Raw genomic sequence first — 21,961 nt, 5'->3', positions numbered from 1 at the left:
ACCACTGCACATAGCAACCAATGCCTTAGCAACCACATAGCAATGCCCTGGTATCCACAACATCCCTGTATTCTGTACCGTCAAGCAACACTCAGAAAATGTGATAGCCTAGTCTTTTTCTGTTGGGTCCTCAGCCGTACAGTCACATATGGAAATATTCTTTTATCTGGAGAGAGCTTGTTACTCAGGACTGTTAACAATATTTGGATCTCTAAACTCTCTGTAGATAATTCATAGAGTGATTCTGTATGCCAAAACACACAGCAGTCATGTGTCTTGAGCATCTCTTATTACTCAGGCTTGTGTAATCCGCTAATTTCCTCCATTGGAGACTTTTATCTGATTTATCAATGTCTTCCTCTTTCTGTCCCTCTAATTCTCCTTTATCTTCTGTAGTCAATAAAGGGCTCGCCCCTGTCATCAGCGTAACAAGGCTGATTACCTGCTATTAGATCTCATTAAGGGCTGTCTGTATGGCGACACAGTCGTCCCACATTCCACCTGCCTGTCAACACGCCGGCCCATCTCTCAGAGCCTCTCTAGCCTGCCTGACGGCAAAAGGGTGGGTTGGAGATGCTGCAGGCCAGACTTAAAGATGCACACACACATAAAAATCTCTGTTCTCAGGGAGTAACTTTCCATTCATGAGGCATGTGGCAAAACGTACTTCACAACCCATGCAACAAAAAAAAAAAGAAAGAAAGAAAAAGAAAAAAGCATGCACTCACAGAGAAATTCCATTTAAATGTTTATGGCTTCTTTGTATGTAGATCGAGTTTTAGATGTGGCTAGAAAAATGAAGTGGATGGTAGGGAGTGTTTGTGGCTCATTGAATAAAAACATCAGATGATTGCAAACAAGAAAGTATTAAAAATAAATAAGACAATATACTAAGGTAAATATAAATACAAATGAATTAAGAGGCATTTAATATCTACTCATAAAGTTTGAGAGTTTTAAACATTTCGTGTTGCTTTGTACTCTAGTCATTAGTGTGAAAATCATAAACTTCACACTTCACATCAACCACAACACAAAACTCTCAAAGAGGACCTTGTTTATTCACTTTCAACTGCTGAATTCTTATATTTGCAAGGCTCAGTTTGTATATGTTTTTCAGGGCTGGGAGGAGAGCGTGGATGCAGCCGTCTCCCACCTCTTAAAAACGTGTCTGTCACGCAGCCCCAAAGATCAGGCCATCAACTTGAGTACTGGCCCACTAACCATCCCAAAAGACACATCACGCCTGAAGAAACACATCACGCTGCTCTGTGACCGATTGGGCAAAGGTGGCCGTCTCTCTCTCACCTCAGAGGCCAATGTCCCTACAACCGTCATGATGCCAGGTCAGAAATATCTTACTTTGGAAGCTTTCGTGCATAGAGGGGTCATTTGAAGGGGCTTCGATGTGAAACTTAAACCAATATGTTTAAAAGGAGTAGGGCAGGAGCTAATGGCATTATTTGGAGCCCAATATAGAACCTTGGGGTACTCCATAGGTGATGCACACAGAGATGAAAGAATAGTTCCCACTATTTAACAGCCATAGTTCTATATTTAAGACCACTTTAAAGCTTTGCTACTCATGCCATACCAAGGTATAATAATACTTCCTATGTTGCAGCAGTACAGCTCGCCCTCTGACTCCCACAATTTTTGAATAACAGCAGCTTTGATAAATAAGGTGTTTTTGGGATTGTAACGAGGTTACAGCTCCAGATGTAAATGTTAACATGTTAACAAGTTTTCATTCATCTTGTAGGATAAATTACATTTGTATTTTCAACAGAGCTGTCGGAATTATTTTATTTATTTATGGTAAATAACGCATTTACCAACTTTGTGTTTTTGACAGTTCACTCAAAAAAAAAGTTTGTGTACCTAAAAGAATCTGCATTCACATAATGAAAAATGTCCACAACAAAAATCTGAAGATTAGATCAAGACAAGTTTAAAATTATGGTTTCATTCTGTTGACATTAGAATCAAATGTTTTTTGTTTTGTTTTTTACAAAGGAGATTTTGGATATCTCTTTTTATTACACTCCATAAATAATAATAATAATAATATATATATATATATATATATATACACACATTCAATAAATTAGAATGTCGTGGAAAAGTTCATTTATTTCAGTAATTCAACTCAAATTGTGAAACTCGTGTATTAAATAAATTCAATGCACACAGACTGAAGTAGTTTAAGTCTTTGGTTCTTTTAATTGTGATGATTTAGGTGAAATGTGATTACCAATTCACTATCTCAAAAAATTAGAATACTTCGTAAGACCAATAAAAAAAAAACATTTTTAGTGAATTCTTGGGCTTCTGGGAAGTATGTTCATTTACTGTATATGCGCTCAATACATGGTAGGGACTCCTTTTGCTTTAATTACTGCCTCAATCAGCGTGGCATGGAGTTATCAGTTTGTAGCACTGCTGAGGGGGTATGGAAGCCCAGGTTGCTTGGATAGCGGCCTTTAGGTCATCTGCATTGTTGGGTCTGGTGTCTCTCATCTTCCTCTTGACAGTAACACCATGGTCATTGAACCAGCTTTTGGTACCTTTGGGCAGTGTGGGCAGGTGCCAAGTCCTGCTGGAAAATGAAATCAGCATCTCCATAAAGCTTGTCAGCAGAAAGAAGCATGAAGTGCTCTAAAATTTCCTGGTAGATGGCTGCATTGACTGTGGACTTTAGAAAAAACAGTGGACCAACACCAGCAGCTGACATGGCAGCCCAAATCATCACCGACTGTGGAAACTTCACACTGGACTTCAAGCAACATGGATTCTGTGCCTCTCCACTCTTCCTCCAGACTCTGGGACCTTGATTTCCAAATGAAATGCAAAATTTACTTTTATCTGAACAGAGGACTTTGGACCACTGAGCAACAGTCCAGTTCTTTTTCTCCACAGCCCAGGTAAGACGCTTCTGACATTGTCTCTGGTTCAGAAGTGGCTTGGTAGCCCTTTTCCTGAAGACGTCTGAGCGTGGAGACTCTTGATGCACTGACTCCAGCTTCAGTCCACTCCTTGTGAAGCTCTCACAAGTGTTTGAATCAGCTTTGCTTGACAGTATTCTCAAGCTTGCAGTCATCCCTGTTGCTTGTGCACCTTTTCCTACCCAAATTCTTCCTTCCAGTCAACTTTGCATTTAATATGCTTTGATACAGCACTCTGTGAACAGCCACATCTTTCAGTAATGACCCTCTGTGACTTACCGTCTTTGCGGAGGGCATCAATGTTCGTCTTCTGGATCATTGCCAAGTCAGCAGTGTTCTCCATTATTGTGGTTTCAAAGAAAAAGTGATACTTTCATGAGCTGTAAGCTCTAATCATCAAAATTTAAAAAAAAAAACTTTTAAATTGTTTTACTTTACATGCAATGAATCTAAAATATATGAAAGTTTCACTTTTTGAAATAACTTACAAGAAAAAATTAACTTTTTCACGACATTCTAATTTATTGAGATGCACCTGTATATATTGTCAACAATTAATTTCACCATATTTTAGGAATACAATGTGATATAATTCAGGATAATGATATATGAACAAACCTTCAGAATATATACAGGAATATATACTGGACATTCTGGTGTACGTAAGTGCTACTGAAGTGGAGATTTCTGGCTCAGAGCATGAGAAAAACTCATTTCGAGGAAGCTGCCTTTAAAGATACGTGTTGTAAATGAAAACTACAGACACAAATAGATAAAGTGTATTTAAATAATCATTTAATGTGTATACTGGATGTGCTCTTTTCACTAGCCTGAAAGAAGAAATACTATGGACGCATGAAAGGAAAGAAAAAAAAAAAAACTTGACCAGTGCAGTGAAAAACAGCCTTTCGCCAAAGTGTAAAAAAGTCTTGTTTTGTCTTTCATTTTGGTAGTAAACTTTATATGAAGACTTTTCCTGTTGCACTAATGCTATTGTAGTGATGTGCAGGGCAATAAGGATAGAAAGAATAGAGCTTTACTTCAGAGGACCCATAAAACGCCAGAGATCCCTGAGGAATGTGTGAATGATTAACTCGATGGGTTCTGTTATCAGACGCCTGTCCTCCCTGAAGTCTCGGACTGTCTCTCTCTCTCTCTCTTTCTGGTGTTTGGACACTGGCTGTGTAGATATTATCCTCCCCTCAGATGGCAGGATGTCTGAGCACACAGCGTTTGGTCAGTTGCCAGTCGTGTGGAGGAGAATGAGTGACTAATTTCAGAGAATCCTGCTTAAATTGCTTTTGTCTGATGAAATATGTCTGCAGGACGTGTTGCTCCATTCCTTCAAGTTTAAAGTCAAACTCTTGACACTCTCTCATACACACACTTGTGACCTGGCTGTTTTATCTGTCTGATTTGTGTCTTCCTGTCTGCCTTCCCCTCTGCGAGTCCTGTTCTCCCCCACCTGACCTTGCGTTGAAGTGATGACATCACACGGAAGGATTGCCCCGCTCCCTGAGCACCTGCCTCTGAGCTAATGCATCAGCATTCGTAATTCTCATATCAGAGGGACCTTGTGTTTTTGTTTAATTTTTCTGTCTTTAAGATCTTCGTTTGAATGAACCACTGGAGGTTATGGTTCGTTCATGGAGGAGTCAGTGTTTGGCTCACTTGTTAAAGTCAAGCCCTAGTTAAAGATTTGTTTTTATTGAAGTTTTTTTCTTGGCAAAATTAAAATGATAAATCAAATACTGGTAACACATTATTTTATGGTGTCCTTGTTACACATATTACATGTACTTACCATTATAATAACAATTAATGATGTAACCCTAAGCCAAACACCTAACCATATAGTAAGTACATACAGTTAATTAATATTACTCGGTACTTAAATGTATAATTACACTGTAAACAAGGACACCTTAAAATGTAACCCAAATACTCAAATAAAATCCAGTTTGTGTTTTTGATATTTCGTTTTGTTATCGCTTCACTATTACTCCTTCCGTAATTAAAACTGTATTGGTTCAAATGATAATTGAGAAATGTTTTAATCATGCGTCAATCAATAGCTATGAGCAGAGCTATATTTACCTATAATAAATCATTATAGGTTACACAGTAAGCTAAATTAAGGCATTTTTAATAAGCGTTGTAATAAACCTATTCATTGTAATGATTATATATTATATTGTATGTGCATCTCCTCTAACTAGTTGAGTGAAATATTCCAGGCACAGAAATCACTAAACTTTCTCTTTCTGTTTTCTTTCTTAGCTTTAGAAGCAAAACTCATATTGGCTTATATTTACTGCAGTTCAGTCGAAGATTTCAGCAGATTTCTGCTGCTAAAGCAGTGACCAGCTGTTAATGTGAAGTGGAAACATCTAGAAGAAACAAGAACATAGTTGTTGATAGGAGCCTCAAACTCATGGTGCAGAAGTGCTGAGTGGTGGGGAAAGTAGCACATTAAAATGGTTTTACCTGCTTTCAACGCTCATTACAATTTCCTGACTATTTCTAGAGGAAATGTCATCACAAGAACTATTCAATGACAAAACTCATTCCTTTTCCCTAAACAGGACTCTCAAATATAAAACCCAGTGGCACAAATGAGAGGAGAGAATAAGGCAGGCCTAAAGTGAATCTTTTTTAGCTAAAACACGTCTATTTTTTTCTGCTTCTTGCTTCCCTCATGAACTAAAACAATAAATGGAGCCACAGTTACAAGCTGAGGCCAAACACTATTGCGTTGCTTGTTAGCAGATATCAGGTTTTGTTTTTGTAACATTTGAAAGCATTCTTCTTGTTCAGTTGTGGGTGTAGTTAAGTGTCGATCACAGACAAACCATCCTGCTTTAAGGCTGCAGTACATTCACACAAATACCTGTCTCATGAGACCTCCGTCTCTGATCTGAAATATTACTCCTAAATGAACAGCCTGTTGAGGTCTGTGTAAATATCAGAGGAGGATTATGTTAAGCTTTTCTCAGGAAAGTAAGCAGTCTCACTAGATTTGTCTATTTGGGGTATGTGGTGTAAAAAAGAGGAAACAAACTCCAAAAGGATTGTGGGTAAGAGGGATTGTGGGTACAATAAATGTTCCTCAGAAGCTTGATGTATCATATTTGATTCTTAGATTTTAAAAAATCTTAAAAGATTTTAGAGCAAAAACACGTACCACAACCTAAAGATGGACAGTTCTAGAATTATACAAACATTTTACTCTCTAGAAAAAGTCTGAACTATCAGTCAGAGGGCATGTCAGCAAAGTTTTGATCATGCTGATCATTTAAAATTCATGCATCAAACAGGATACAGTAGGCTTTATTGGGTTAAGTGGAGTATGAAGATATACTAACCAGTAACTTATTATTAATGATGAATATTTGTTGTTTTACAGCTGGATGTGAGTCCATCCCTGAGCCGATAGTTGAGCAGGAGGAGGAACCGCCACTGCAGCAGGACGCCACCAAGTACATTAAAAAGAAACAGCCATCCAAGAGAATCAAGAGCAAGTCAGGTAACACATGTGCCAGTTCCAACACCCCAGAAAGCCTCACTGCTGCACTGACTCAACAAGGTTGGAAAGTGAATGTGGATATTGTATGATAGAAAATCTCTAGATAACCAAGTAGTTGTGTAAAGATTGCAAACAAGTAAATTTAGAGTCAGGTTTTGTGACACACTCTTTTGTGTTCATACATGTTTAAGCAGGTCTGCAGCACATGCCTTCATTTGTATAATCCAGAAGTGCAAACATTGTTAATGAGCTGAAGATTCGTGAAATGTACACAGAGAAGACCAATAAACACTCAAAAAGCTTTACATTCTAAATTTTCTAATTGCCAAAATCCAGAAACTCTGATTTATGTAAAAATGAAAGAAAGAAAAGAAACATAATTCATAACGAGTAGGCTGCATGTCCTCTGGTAAGCTTAAAAAAAATCTCATTAGTGTTGGAATGTGTGAAATTGGTAGTAATTATTGACTAGGTCTTTGTAATTGCTTTGAACTGTTTAAATTGCTGATGAGCTTTACTAAGATGTTTAATCCCATCAGGGTCCCAAAGAAACAGTGGTCTACATGTCTGACAGCATACAACAACCAACTGAATAAAACATTGCCAGATTTACAGACACAGTACAATCTTTTAGTGGCACTCACTGCACATTTCATTTCACAGTGTCACATGCAAGAAGCAATGCGATATCATATCGTAGAAACGTCATCACAGGCAGATTTCTGGTGAGCCTGTGTTGTTAATTTGAGTTACTACAGTTACTGTTACCTACAGTATTTCCCAGATATTTAATATGTCAAGATTTCCATGAATTCTCATAGTGCACCTCAATAGGCAGATCTGCTCAGACATGTACCTCAGTCGCCAGCTCTCTTCTGCCCGAGTTATTAAACATGTACCATTTCCCCTAACAACATAGAAATATTTAGACAGGGGAAGCCATTAAACATGAACAGTGAGGAAGGATATCTGATACAGTTGAAAGGATTCAAACATTGTCTTTGATGTTAATTGAAACAGAAGCCAGTCTTTCATGTGTCTCTCATCACTTTTAATACAAATTCAAAGTTCACTTGTCCTCTGTGTGTCTCGCACATCAGATCACCAGCTAGACTCTGGAGTAACACACTATATATTTATAACCATGCATTGTTGGCTATTAAACACTCTAAATTCAGATCCATGCAATTCTAACAGTGGCTTAAGGGCCGGCAGTACAGTCGAGGTAACCGCACTGGGGCCCTCCAATAATTTTGAAGTTGTATGATTGCAATAACAGATAAAACAGCATACCTCACTGTTGTATGCACAAACTTAGCAAAACGTATTGTAATTATAGTTATTTTAATTCTTTTGCACTATGCATCCAATTGTTTATCCTAAATGTAGCTTCATTAAATAAAATGTGTTTTTTTTCTTTTTTACTGAAAAGGCAACAAACCAAAATAAAAATAACTTGCAGGTTAAATAGTGTCTGAAGTTGAAATGTTATGTTATTTTTTTATCAATTTGCAATTCAGGGCTTCTGTATGAAGCATGTTAGATGTCACATCTCTACATAAAACAAGAAAACAATAAGTTTATTTTTCCAGCATTACTGTTAGTGACAGAGACGTAGGGAGTGCTCAGAGCTCCCCGCTGAGTTAATGGCTCTTTTCATAGCCTCTGGCAATTGTTTAATTCAACCCTACTACCAGACAGCCACTGTCCTGCAGGTTTTCTGTTCCAAACCTATCCAACATACCTGCCTGTAATATTCAAATAATCCCAAACACTTGAGTCTCAGGTTTACTTGGAGAATGCTCTTCCATCCTTAATCAGTGAGAGTGACAGACCACCAGCAGAGGCTGGGGAGATTTCAATCCAAGAGTTATGATAGGTGCAACATCTCTGACCAATGTTTAGTTGTTTCGAGTTTGTAAGTGCAAAGGTGACTGTTTTTTTATTATTCTTTAAGATAATACATTGAAAGATTGTATGATGTGACCTCAAGAATACATCTATTTTTCATGCCAGACTAGATGATAATTATTTCCCAAGCCATCTACCAGCAATTCAGCATTGACATGTCAATCTGTATTCAAATTTCAGGTCCAAGTGTGAATCTGATCACCATACTGTACAGAACGAAAAATCTACGCAATCTGTTATTGTTTTTCTCTAAATGACTTTATTCAAACCACAAAAATACAAACTTACTGAAAATTGCATCTTCCAACCTGGGTGAAGTCATTACGCACATTAATAAGAGTTTGGTACAATTTGTAATTTAATGGAAAACTATAGAGGCACGGACAGGATTCTGAACGGTCCCCAAAGTCCAAAGCAAGGTTATTTTCGTAAACTAAAACTAAGACGAAAACGATTGATGAAAAAACTATTTCGTAAACTGAAATAAAAAAGTCAAACTATTTTAAAAACTAAAACGAAACTAATAACATTTATTGAAAAACTAACTGAAATAAAATAATAATTAACCAAAATAAATAATCGTTTTCGTTTTCGTTCTCACCCCTTGGCTGAAAAATATATGAGTTGTGTGGCGGTTTAGGGAAATACCTGTAAATGGCGCATATCTGACAGAGAGACGCAAAGCGGTTTAAGCAGAGTCCTGCACGGGTCCTGTTTGGTAAACGTGCACCAGCAGTACTTAACAGAACACCCGACCCGTTATCCCACAGCAGCACTAAATTATTTCTGTAGCCTACCAGACCAGAACCGTTTGACCTAAAGCCTCTCGTCCAGTATAAGACCCCTTCAAAAGATTCATCACAAAGACCATTAAATCTCCATCTGTGAGCATGTCACACTAGGCAGTCAAAGCCTCACAATTTTGCCCTATAACAACAGAAATTCTTTAGGATCCCAGAAATTTGTCTCAGATGGCAAAACCATGGCCAAAATCGGCTGTAATAGCAGACACTCAGATTACTCAGTGTATGGAGAGTTTATGATGAGAGCCAGTCATAAATAGCCTTTACATGCTGATGTGTGTAATGATTAAGGCTTGATTTTGCTCTATATTTAGCATATTGTCATACGGTTTCCATTATAATGCTGGTGCTCTATCAGATAGAGCTAAAACCTGTAGATAGCAGAGATGAGAGGGAAGCTGATGTCCATATATGAGTTCCCACTAAACAGGCCTCATTAATCTCTCATTATGTTAATGTTCTCAGAGCAGCAGGGTAAATCTGCACACGTTACTCAAGACAAAATAGAGCTACTCATGTGGAGCACACAAGAGACAAAACTTTGTTAATTCCAGTAGAGTTTGAAATTAAAATACTGCTAAACTAAGGCCCCGTTTCCACTGTGTTTCAGAAACTATCTCCGTTTACACTACACAACCAAAACCGCATGTCACGTGACCATTCATGCAGGTACAACCATAGATATAGTTATTTAGATGGCGGACTCGTCTGCATGCTTGGAGTGGTCGAATGGGGAATAGTGGTCGAAATATCCATATCTATGGGTACAACAATGAGCATGATGTTATTGTTTACACGATCGTCAAGGATAAGCGGAGCGAATGTGGGCAGCCACGCCATCGTTTGTGCGTCAGAACCAAAAGTCGGACCAAAAGTCTCCGTTTTGGTCCGTTTACACTGAAACGCAACCCCGGAGTTTTCAAACTAAAACGGGGTCTGCAGCCTTTTCAGAAGTCTCCGTTTTCAACCTCGAAAACACCGAAATAGTGTAAATAAAAGGCGTAACCGTAGCAAAAGCGGAAAACAAAAAACGCACTAGTGTAAACGGGGCTTAACAAAAACACAAATCTTAGATAAAATGGTTTGTTTTTTAATATTTTAGTCTGTGTCAGACAAAAAAAATATCTACACATCTCTCAACTTGAACCATCTTGGTTGGATTTTGTCAGCTTGCTGCAGTGCATTCTGGGATTTGTAAAGAATAGAGTGCAAAGATGCTGGTCCAGTTTTTCAGTGACCTTCCCAAAGGGATTTAAAAAAAAGTCTTTGTTAAAGTACTTGTCAAGGGAATATTTGTATGCAAATATTTATGTTATTAGAGAGTGTAAGGAGACTGACTATATTACGCCATTCGCAGTGCTTCATTTCTTTTCAGAATCTTAGGTAATGTCATTTACAAAGCTACGGCTTGTACTCTGCTTGTACCACGTGACCACTGCACCTCATGCAGAACCAGAGAAAAATGTTCACAAATTTTGTTCACTGTCACTATAGAAACAGATAATCCCCAGTCTGAGTATGGGAACAGCACTGAGTTGAACATCACGCGTTGTCATCTCAGAATTACGGCAATTACGATATGGTGTGAACACAACATAATATGTCAGGGGTGTTTTAGCACAAACATTAAACAAAAGTACTGAAATCATATGAAATTATAAAATCAATACCAAATAAGTTGCTTGCGAGTATTTATATATCGATATCGTGCGATATCGATGTGCCATTTCAGTTTCCATTATATTTTCCCTTTTAAAACTGCAGTGTATACTTCTTTTGATTCTTCTTTTAGCTCTTTGCAAAACATTGCGCTCTTTCTTTGAGCTTCCTGATCAACACAGTAACATTGTATGGCGGCCAAGAGAGCTCAACGTGCTGCAAATAGAAAAAAAACACCTGCAAATTAAGAAAACAACTTCACCTATTTGACAACACGCACACTGCAAATGCTCACAACACAACCAAACAAAGAAACGCACTGCAAATAAAATTCTTTATTTGTTTGCGTTGTGAGCATTTTTGTCAAACTGATGATGTTTTCTTGATTTGCTGGTGCTTTTTCTATTTTCATGTGTTTTCTGAAGTTGCAGCGCGTTGAGCTCTCTTGGCCACCGTAACATTGACTCACCTAGTGTGTATTTTATATCAATTTGAATATCAGCTATTTGTGAAAATTGAATTTTTTAGATCAACCAAGGTGACTGCAGATCAAGTGTTTGAAGAACAACAGAGAGCCTCTGAGGCAACATTTGAGTTCATTTGCAGTTATGCTTGGTTCATTATAAACATTGGTATTATATCACATTATATATTTGAACCCAGACCCTTTGCAAAAAATTACACCACTAGGTTATCATAACTCACAGTCTTAGTGCCAGAACCGTCACTGATGCCCTCTCAAAAAACTAGGTGCATAATGCTCCTGGTCCTGATTTATTTATTTTATTAATTGATTTACCAAATGCTCAAAGTGCAAAGACCTCCACACTCCCACATGCGCATGCATTCTCTGCATTACTGGTGGCAGTGTGGTTTTACTGCAGAAAAAAAAAACGCTTCTGATGAGGTTGTGAGTTTGGCATTGAACAAAAGTGGCTTTTGTGTTGTGTTTAACAAGATACCTTTAAGTTTGTTAAAAGGAAGCAATGAACAGTAAAATCTACTTTTCCCGATCCCAGCTGTGCAGTGGGCTGTAAACCACACTGCATGTGCTATCAGAGCATCAATGACTAACGTATGTTCCTCATCACAGTCCCCAACAACTCATTGAAGCACTCTGCTCAGGCTGTGTACAATCTTTGTATGTTATTGAATTTTTTTTTTGCCAGTGGCTGAAATTTTAATTATGTGTGTTTGAGTTATGATTTTGTTTAGGCCATATGGTAATCCCCTAGTTTAATCAGATTCTCTCTTTTCCCAGCATGCACTGAAAAACGCCAGCCTGTGCGTACACATGTAGTTCGTTCGCTCCAATTACGCAGTAAAAACTGGGATATGTTCCATTCTAAATATTGAGGGATGGAAATTAGATACATTTCCAGCGCTAGCTTGTTAAAAAAGACAAGAAAATGCAAAGCAAAAATGTGTTGATGGCAAAGCTGTTGACAGATGTGTTTAATTGCATTGCATGGCAGCAGCACAGCAGGGAAAGTGTAAGGAGATTACACAAGCTGATCTGTTTGGAGTTAGCTGGCAGGACAGTCGGTGTGGTTTCAATGGCGGGCAGGCAGCCATCGCTGCGGACAGAGAACTCAGCAAGAAACTGCCCGCAAACACTCGCACATTCCACATCTCCCGCAAGCTCTGAAATGAGAATCTCCTCGAAATCACTGTCCACTCCCTGACTCCTACAAGTGATTCATAACCTCCTAAAAAATTACTCCTGCTCCTATATATGTTGGAGGCAGTAGACTAATTCAACAAATTATCAAAAGACTTAATTATATATATTTTTTTACATGTTAAATATATTTTTCAAGGGAAACCCGTTCTTCCAAAAATATTATCCCGTTTATAGCCAGAAGTTGGAAATACCTTGACTGAGCTTGAGTGTATATTTTCTAATGTTAGCATGGCCACACAAGCGAGCTACTTAGAACATTAGTCACATCATGCACTGCAGAGTCCAACAGTCACACAATACAATATATATACAGCATAGCCATTTTAATAAAATTGATATTATTTATCAACCCAAAAATGAAAAATCTTTTACTTACCCTGATATCATTCAAAACCCCGTAAGACTTTCATGTATCCTCAGAACAAAAGATTTTTATTGTTTTTATTAAGTTTTTAAATTAAAATTCAACTTTAATATTCTCTCATAATTTTTTATCCGTCCTTTAATCAGCATTTTCAGGCTTCAAAAAGTCCATAAAGACACTGTAAAATGTATCCATATAAACCAAGCTGTTTAATCAAAGTCTGCTGAAGAGGCACAAATATTTTATATGATGAATAGAGCTTCATTTAGGCGTTTATTTAGATATAAACATTGATTGTTGATTTACAATGCAACGCACATACATAAAAAAAATCAACATCAGTGTTTGAACGTGATTGCTTGACAAGTTTCTAAATATATTTTGTTTGCGTTCCGAAGATGAATGAAAGTCTTTTATTAAAAGATGAAAAGTGAAAGGGTTTGCATAAAAGATGACAGATTTTTTAACCTGTGTACCGGTCGAATATGCACTTGTTTAGCCCCTGAATTGACTTAAATAGAGCTTTGAGACCGTCATAGATCCATATTGTTTAAACTCTTCAGGAAGTCAGCATACCAGTGGCTTACTTATAGTTGTCTCTGTATATTTACGTGGCATTGTAGTATTTAAACATCAAAACAAGTACACATTACATCCTTCAATTAAGAATGAGGCTCTGGATTAAACCTGTGTTCGCCCATGAGTCCCTTCTCTTCGGATCTATGGCTGCTTTGTCTGTTAAATCCACTTGCTGCTCTGTCCTGCTGACCACTGCAGAACCGGCGTGTGAGTCAGCACATCTGATTAACCCCGCTCACCCTCACTGCAGGAGTTTCAGTAGCCTCTGAGACGTGATTAACGATGACATTTGACACAACTCATAGAATGTTTGTTTACTCCATGCAGATATGGAAATACACCATGCGGACTCTCTCGGATGGTTTTCTAAGTTGCAGCCCCTCCTCCTTCATGTCTGACAGCATTTAACAGCTCTTTGTCTCTCAGATGGGACTCTCATGTCTCTCATCTTCTCAGATGGTCACAGAAGCAACACACTTTTTAGTCACTATGCTTTTCCCACTTTATAAAATCAGAAGCACTTAACAGCATTAAAATAATGACTGATTTGACCATTCTTACTGCTTGGTTAGATCTTACTGATCAAGCATTTTCTTTGTTCAGATCAGTGAACAGATAAATACTACAAATTCGGCAATCTGTTTGTATGTGAACGTTCTTGCAGCGTCACAGTTTAAAAGCTCTGAAGATTTGATTTACTGTTAACTTTTTTCTTTTTTTTTTACTTTGAAAGTAATTAAACATTATGAACTAAACATTCCCTGAAAACAGCAGTGACTTAAATAAATAAAAAATAAAATAAAATACAATAAAAAGAGTAGAAATATAGCACATACAGCATTATGTGAAAATCAAATAGATTAGGGAATCCTTACTGATCAGTTAATTTTCAATGCATTAAGATACATAATGATAGGTGTCAACCTTTGAAATGAAAATATCCACTCATATATTCCATTTTATAAATAGATTCAAGTTTTCTATCCACTGGGACATTTTTGGAGGGTGTGGCTTCATCCAGTTAATTGTTATGCGATATATTATGCATGTACTCTTACTACACAAATCCAGGGGTATCCCTTAAAGAAAAAAAACAGCAAAAGTAAAAGATAAGTCTATATGCTGAATTTTCATAATTTCATTCTTTACCCCACTTTTCCCAGGGCTTTTCACGCTTTATATAGATAACCGTGAGCCATTCTAAATGGAATCCTGGATTATCTTGCCTCATATTTCACACTAAACATACTTTACCTGGGGTTACCAATTCATCCAGGGTATTCATAAACTGATATTTCACACTGTGAATCCTCATAATATAATTCCAAAATTTTCATCCAAGGAAAAACCAGCAATCTGGCGTGGTAAACTTGCTCAGTAGCTCACCCGGTACAGCACTGCACTTGCAATATGAAGTACTCAGGTACGAGTCCTGTGAAACACGAGTTATAAATAAATCTAAGAATAGTAAAACAAATGGCATGGTTGCTTCTGCAAATGTGTTTTTAACGTATAACACTGTTGGTTAGGTTTAGGGTAGGGTTTAGTGTAGGTAGTACTTTATTTTCAAATGTAATTAAGCATTAATATTTAGTGCCTCTAACTAGACATTTCATTTCTCAACTGCCAGATACATACAACTAACATAGATTCACATTCATCTGTTTTGGATAAAACCGAATACACTTACAGCGGCATTTACTGTACACTGTACACATTTCACATTGTCACAAAAATCCATCAGAAAATGCATTTTTCTGCTTTTGCCCTCTTCATAAATATGCTATGATAAACTGCATCATTTTGATGAAGCCCTTCGAGATCAAATGGTGTGTTGGGTATTTTGGGCTGTTTAAGGTTGTCTGAGGTCAGGTCTCATGGTGATACTTGCTGAAGCTGTGACGGAAACACTGATCCAGGTTGAGCTTCTAGCCTCTATTTTTAGCCTCAGCTGTTGTAATTAACCTCACCTATTAACTTCAAACTATAAAATTGCTCTCTGATCAGCAGAAGGGCATCGTGCTGAAAGAATGACCTCACTGCTTTGCTGCGACATGCATCCGCCTCCAACAGTTGCTCCGGCCCTAATCCTGCTCCGATTGTACCTTCCAAGGATTAGAGAGCATTTTAATTTAGCCAATCAGTTCATCTTAAATCAACAAGGCTCTAAGTCCAGTCTGCCATGTCAAACACAAACAGCCACATGCCCTTGACCTCAAACACAAACATAAACCCTCCTTGTGCAGCCACAGAGTGCAGTTATGAAGCTGGTGACACATTTTCTTAAAGTGGCGTGTAGTCTTTTATTTAGAACAGTTGTATTATATTAGCGGTCAGTTTTTGATTTTCAAAAGGCAGGGACCGTTTGCACTGTTTCTACTGTATTTCCTTAGTGGTTTTCTCACTTCCAGCTGTGAAAGAGCATTTTATCCATGTTAGTGCTCTCTGACAGTTTGAAAGAGAGGGATTTAATCTCAGCTGATTCAATTTCACAGCTGAGGAGAGTGTAAAATCCCAACTATAATTAAGTGTGCAAAATTTACAGCCTGAGTAAGCCCTCATTTCTTTTTTCACTTTCATCTGCATATCTCATTTCTTTTAGATCACAGCAAAGTTTATAACCTAATAAATAATTTCTATAAAAAGAAAATAATTGTTTTTACTCTAGTCTGTGTGTAACTGCCCTCTTTTCTATGTTCTACTTTTTCATAGAGTCTTATTAGTTTTCTTAACTTGTTTTCTTTAGTAATTGCTTAGGAAATAGATTACATTCAAGTAAAAGTTACCCATATTTCATCTCTTTTTATATTACTGATTTGGTTAACAAAAGTTAACTTTTCCATAGAGTCAACTTTAAATACAAAATCAAATCTTTTTTCCTTTTTTTAAATTCAATGTCTTTCTTTGAGTGCTTTAATTTTTAGGAATCTATTAAATAGCTCAAATATAGCTAAACTCATCCATTTTTAAAGTTGCGGGACATATACCAAACATGCTGGTTTTAGGCCTGGTTTTACAGACAGGGCTTAGACTAAGCCAGGATTAGGCCATAGTTCAATTAGGACATTTAAGTAATTTTTAATAACATGCCTTAGAAAAAACATTACTGGTGTGCATCTTGAGACAAAACACACAAAGGCACTGATATGTTTTAAGATCAGTCAGTGCAAGTTTATTTCAGTTCAGCTCAGAATTACATTTTAGTCTGGGACTAGTCTTAAACCTTGTCTGTGAAACCGGGAGTTAGTGTCTTAAATTTAAGCTTTGTTATATAGAATTAAAACTTAAAAAGTTAGATCACCCAAAATGAAATTTCTGTAATCATTTATTTTACACTGACATTGATTCAAACCCACATGAGTTTTGTGTAGCCCAAAAAGAGATGTTTAGCAGAATGTTCACACTGCTCTCTTTCATACAATGAAAATGAATGGGAACAGACACTGTTTAAAAAGACTAAAATTTAAGCCATTATTCAATTAACAAAAATCGTCCTCTACTGTATTGATTATAATTTGTTATAAATTGTACAAAACCATAGAGATTAATAATCTGAAAAGGACTACGTAAATATATTAAATTTGGTCTGCATACATATATTACACTCAGATAATTACGCAATATAATATATAGCAAAACATGCTGCTTCAAGACTAGGGGTGTCCAATTTTTCTCCCGGAGGCCCACTATCCTGCAGAGTTTAGCCTCAGTCCTAATTAAACATATCTGAAGTAGTCACTAGCCAGTCAAGGTTTTCAAGATCTTTCAAGCAACGGTGTTGCGGCAGGTTTGCAAGCATTGGCCCTCCAGGAGGAAGATTGGACACCCCTAGTCAAGAATACCAATATGTTGTCTTAGATTTGATATCAGTGTTCGCAAGAAAAACAAGGATTTCTATTATTCAGTCTGGACCTTGTAACACAGATGGTGAGAAGTGCCAGGACATGGACGTGTCTTGTCTCATGTTCAGAGCTCGTAAGGATAATGAGAGGCTCTTCCAGTGGACTTTCCCAGGATTCAGTGCTGGAATGTTTCATTAGTGTGCTGTTAGCTACTCCATGGGCTCTCAGGACGCTACAACAATGTTTAGAATAAATTATTTCCCCATGTATACCTACAGGAAGACAAGGATTTATTCATATCCTGCTCTTGGTTGCTACCAGTAACATGGGCTCAAAGTAAAACATCAAGATCTCCTGTGAGATCTCATACCTGTGGCCGCCCTCCCTCAGAGCACATTAAAGCTGGAAATCCTGTAGTCACAATCACTGCAGGCTCATTGTTGCATGTGGGGGAAAAAAGAGCTCATGTGTCTGGGTGCATGTACACATCATGACTTGCACGATGTAGAAAGAGGTTGTGGTTTTCGGCACTCACCCCAGATTTACGAAAAAATAAGGCCTTAATATAGAGCTCTGTCAAACACACTCAAAACCAATTCCATAGCCACACATCTTTAAATGCCTGTTAAAATAGTGTACCATTTAATGATAATGATAAAAACCTTGATAATTATATTGATAAAGTGTATTAGCATTTAAAGCGGCAAAGGACATAACTGCAGTGCAGGCTTATAATAAAGAGCGTTATCAGTCGTCTGTTGGTATATAGTTATCATTATAGTTACCATTATCTTTCCAACCCAAAAATGCTGTAATAACCTATTCTCAGTTCACAATTAAGTATTATTAAATATCAACTTATAATAATAATAAAACTAGGTTTCTGTTCACATTTTAACTGTTAATTTGGCGCATCCACATTGAGTTTGAATTGAGCTTGACATAGGATGAACGATTATAATTAATATCCAAATTTAAGGCAAATAAGGCATATAATTAACACCCACACATCCATGTTGCTGTGTTGTGAATATGAAGGCACAACATAATCAATAACTCAAGTAGAGCTCTGCAGAATTCTGCTACATAAATGTGACCCTGGACCACAAAACCAGTCATAAGGGTTTTATAAGATTTATATATCATCTGAAAGCTGAATAAATTAGCTTTCCACTGATGTATGGTTAGGACAGGACAATATTTGGCCGAGATTTTCGTCTCGATTTTTCTTTTTCTACGCTACACTGAGCTGAGTTGTTTGTCTTCCCAGCGTTAATGTAGCTCATCTCCATCTGTTTGTGTGACAGGAAGTCCATTTTCACAAACACAGATCCAGACTGCTGTGAGGCTCGATAGGTGGCCACTACTATGATTTAGTTCGGTTCCAATATAAACAGCCTCGTTGTTAAAAAAAATACAGCCTTCTAGTCTGTTACAGCCTCTTAAAAAAAAAAGGATTAGTAGTGATAATAATAATAAGAAGAAGAATAGAAAACAGAAAATTGTGTGGTCTCTGTCCTTCACTTGTCCAGACAGCATTTTAAGGCATCTTAGGTGAACTACAGATGCAGATGCTGTTCCAAAAAGTAGGTAACAAAATGTTGTTTCCCTTTCAGATGAATTTAACAACAGCTGTGTGCTCTGTCTGGGTATCTTTCTGAATATAAACAGCCCTTTTCAGACTTTTCATATCCCTAACACAGAACAAAGTCTAGTATTTCCTTTTTAGTGCACAGCCAGAGCCGCTGCATGTGATTGTAGAAACCAAATCCCCGATCGAGCCTCATATTCACTCATGTTTAACCTGTCTCCCATTTTCTCCTGCATTCTCCCTACCTCTCTGCAGTTAGTGTGGTCATTCATCTATGCCTTGGCAGTGGAGATGTGTTTTCCACTGTACTTGGCTCTACTGAAGTGAGTTTATATATGTACATATGTTTTTTGTGTTGTGAAGATAATGCTCTATGAATACAAGCATTGTTCTGGATCAGTCATAGTGTTGCTTATTCAAATGCTCCAGCCTTTTTACAGGAGCCAAAGCATCAACCCGCTCTAAATCCACATGTTTTTATCTCTTCATCCTCTCATTTATACTGTAATTAGTGCTGGCTGTCCCCTGAACAATGCACTCTTCTCTCTGAAATATGTCTGTCATCCTGTCTTCATTCACTCCAGTGTGTACACTTGTTTGATCTGCGCCTTAATACAGAGACTAAACAGAAATATGTATCTCTGATAAATGACGATGTCTTCAAATCCTCAAAAAATCCACCCAAGCAGGTCTATAATAGCTGTAGAGATATTTATTAGAATTTCTATTCATTTCAATGGCAGGTGCTCATCTATAGCATTTACATGGTACTGTTTTCTACATTTGGCCATTTTATCCAGAGAAACATTTGGTGTGAACCTAAGTCTGTTTGTCAGTTGGTTAGTTGCAGTTCATTTGGTTGGTATGACAGCTTTCTTCTTACCTCATGGGCACACCAGCCAGTCGCTTGAAGGATCTTGTGAACTTGTATGGTTGCTGTCGGTATGAACATGACCTGTCCTAAATTGTGAACCACTGTTGGCATGCACATTGCATGTTTGCATGCTCCTGGTCATGATTTATAAAGGCTGGAATACACTACACAACTTTTGGCCAGATTTTTGACCCGATACGGTCTGGATGAGTTGACGCTATAGTTGCCAAAAGTAAGAGCCCGTCTGCAGATTTGAGTTGGCAGATTTCACAGAAAATCATATAGTGTATGATGGGAACTCAACATTTTTTATCGTTAAACTATGAACCAGATTTACTTACAGATTGTAGCGAACCCTCTTTTGGCGTAACTTGCACCAGCGCAAACCCTCTTTTGTCAGGAGAGTCATGCAGTGAAAAATTGGTGATGAAAAGGTGTGGACACTGTTAATTTTGCAGCTGACGTACTGCTTATGCGATTCCCTGTCAGCTGTTTATGGGAGAAGAACGAATATAAATGAATGGTGATTTACTAAGGTTTGCAGTAGTCTTTTTTTTTTGGTATTTGTGCTAATATTTAAAATATATAAATAAATAAAAACAGGTCTTAACCAATTTTGCACCTGTTTTTTTTATAGATTACCCACACCTGATCATCAATGGCTATGCTTTTTTGCAGCCCTATGCTAATTTCTGCTACTCTTGGTAGATTGTGTTCGTCATTATGGAAATTGTCTGGCTGCATCTGTGTTCTTTAATTTGCCCGTATTTAGTAAATGTAGCCCTACGATTCCATAATTCCTAATTTGTATTACTTCTGGAGAGATATAGCATAGACACTGGACAAAGATGAAACTTTCATGTGTTGACTGCCTGTGTTCATGCAATTAAATGGAATATTGAAAGGCTACGTGGTTGGATGTACACATACCATAAGCATTCCGATCAAAACTGAAGTAATACTTTAGGCTTCACTGGTGACAATAAACAGTGGCACCAAAATCACTGGGAATACTGTTCATGCTTTATAGTTACTTGTAATCAATCAATCAATTGTATAAACATAGCAATATGGAAGAAAGATCTGTCACTATCATGACTTTAACCCCACCAATGCTGCATTCAAATTAGCTCATAATTAGTACTAGATGGAATTTTGTGGACTGCTGGGGAAGAACACCATTGTAAAATTTTGTTAAAAGAAGCTGAGAATATTATGATTCCATGTGGTCCCACTCATAGCTCACTAAATGTATCGACAAAAAAAGAATTCAGCGTTCTCTTTCGTTCTACGTTTCCGCACTGAAGTTATAAAAAATGTCCTTAAATGCACACACACACTCACTCATGTCTTAACAATCCACAGGCCCGCCGGCCACTGAATCGCTCAAGCATTCCATCCCAGACATAGAGCATCCTTTGTTTCCATGTTAGTGAATAAATGCATGTTAAATATTTACTTTTCTCCAATGAGCACTGCAATCTGATCGAGGTTTATGCCCCACTCATAACCTCAAATAGGCCTCGCTAAAATCAGCACATACCAGTTGAGGCAAACTTTCGTATACTCATATTTCTTTTTCTTTTTTCCCCCTTTCTGGGATAGAGGAAGTCGAGCATTCCTGTGTAATCCCAACAATCCTTCTGTTTTTTTTAATCTTTTCCAGAGTTTGTTTTGTACAACTTTCACTTGCAGGTCATTTATTATTTTTATTATTATTGGTGGGTTTTTTTATGCTAAAAACTTGCTTTTATAGCTTGGCAAATCTCCCCACACACCTCACTCCGTCTTCCTTTGTTTAATCAAGAGTCTTTCCATCCTAGTTGTCTTCTTCATGAAATGGTGTGTTGCTCTTGAAAGTGTATTTATTGAATCTGTCGAAGTTAAAATAGAGTGTGAGAGATACTGACCTTCTCACGCACACAGTGTGTAAAGCTTTGTCACCACTGACCTCTTGCATGTTATGTATAAACACAATGTCTCTCTCACAGATGCTAAGAAGAGAGCGAGTGTGTGTGTGTGTGTGTTCCTGTCTGCTCTCAGCAGGATTAACTCATATTTGCTACGTGTGGTTTTTGGAGGGCTTCTGAAAAGGCTAAGTAAACAGTCTATGATGAATGGTTTGGCTGTTTCCCCCTGTGCTGATGCACACAATCACCTCACTATCCCTCACTGGGTGTGGC

General features: G+C 37.5%; 1 protein-coding gene across 2 annotated transcripts in view; it reads left to right on the top strand.

The window, feature by feature from the left end:
* The window catches only part of LOC306887457 (protein PTHB1-like), a 101,669-nt gene that overhangs the window by 63,092 nt on the left and 16,616 nt on the right, over window positions 1-21,961 (top strand). For both annotated transcript variants that reach the window (XM_079445191.1, XM_079445192.1), the window contains 2 exons: window positions 1,121-1,346; window positions 6,352-6,471. In XM_079445191.1, the coding sequence (XP_079301317.1) occupies window positions 1,121-1,346; window positions 6,352-6,471 (346 nt within the window). The remainder of the gene's footprint in view (window positions 1-1,120; window positions 1,347-6,351; window positions 6,472-21,961) is intronic.

This window comes from Barbus barbus (genome assembly GCF_936440315.1).
Source record: "Barbus barbus genome assembly, chromosome: 21".
Lineage (NCBI taxonomy): Eukaryota > Metazoa > Chordata > Actinopteri > Cypriniformes > Cyprinidae > Barbus > Barbus barbus.
This window is presented reverse-complemented; position numbering and strand designations above follow the sequence as displayed.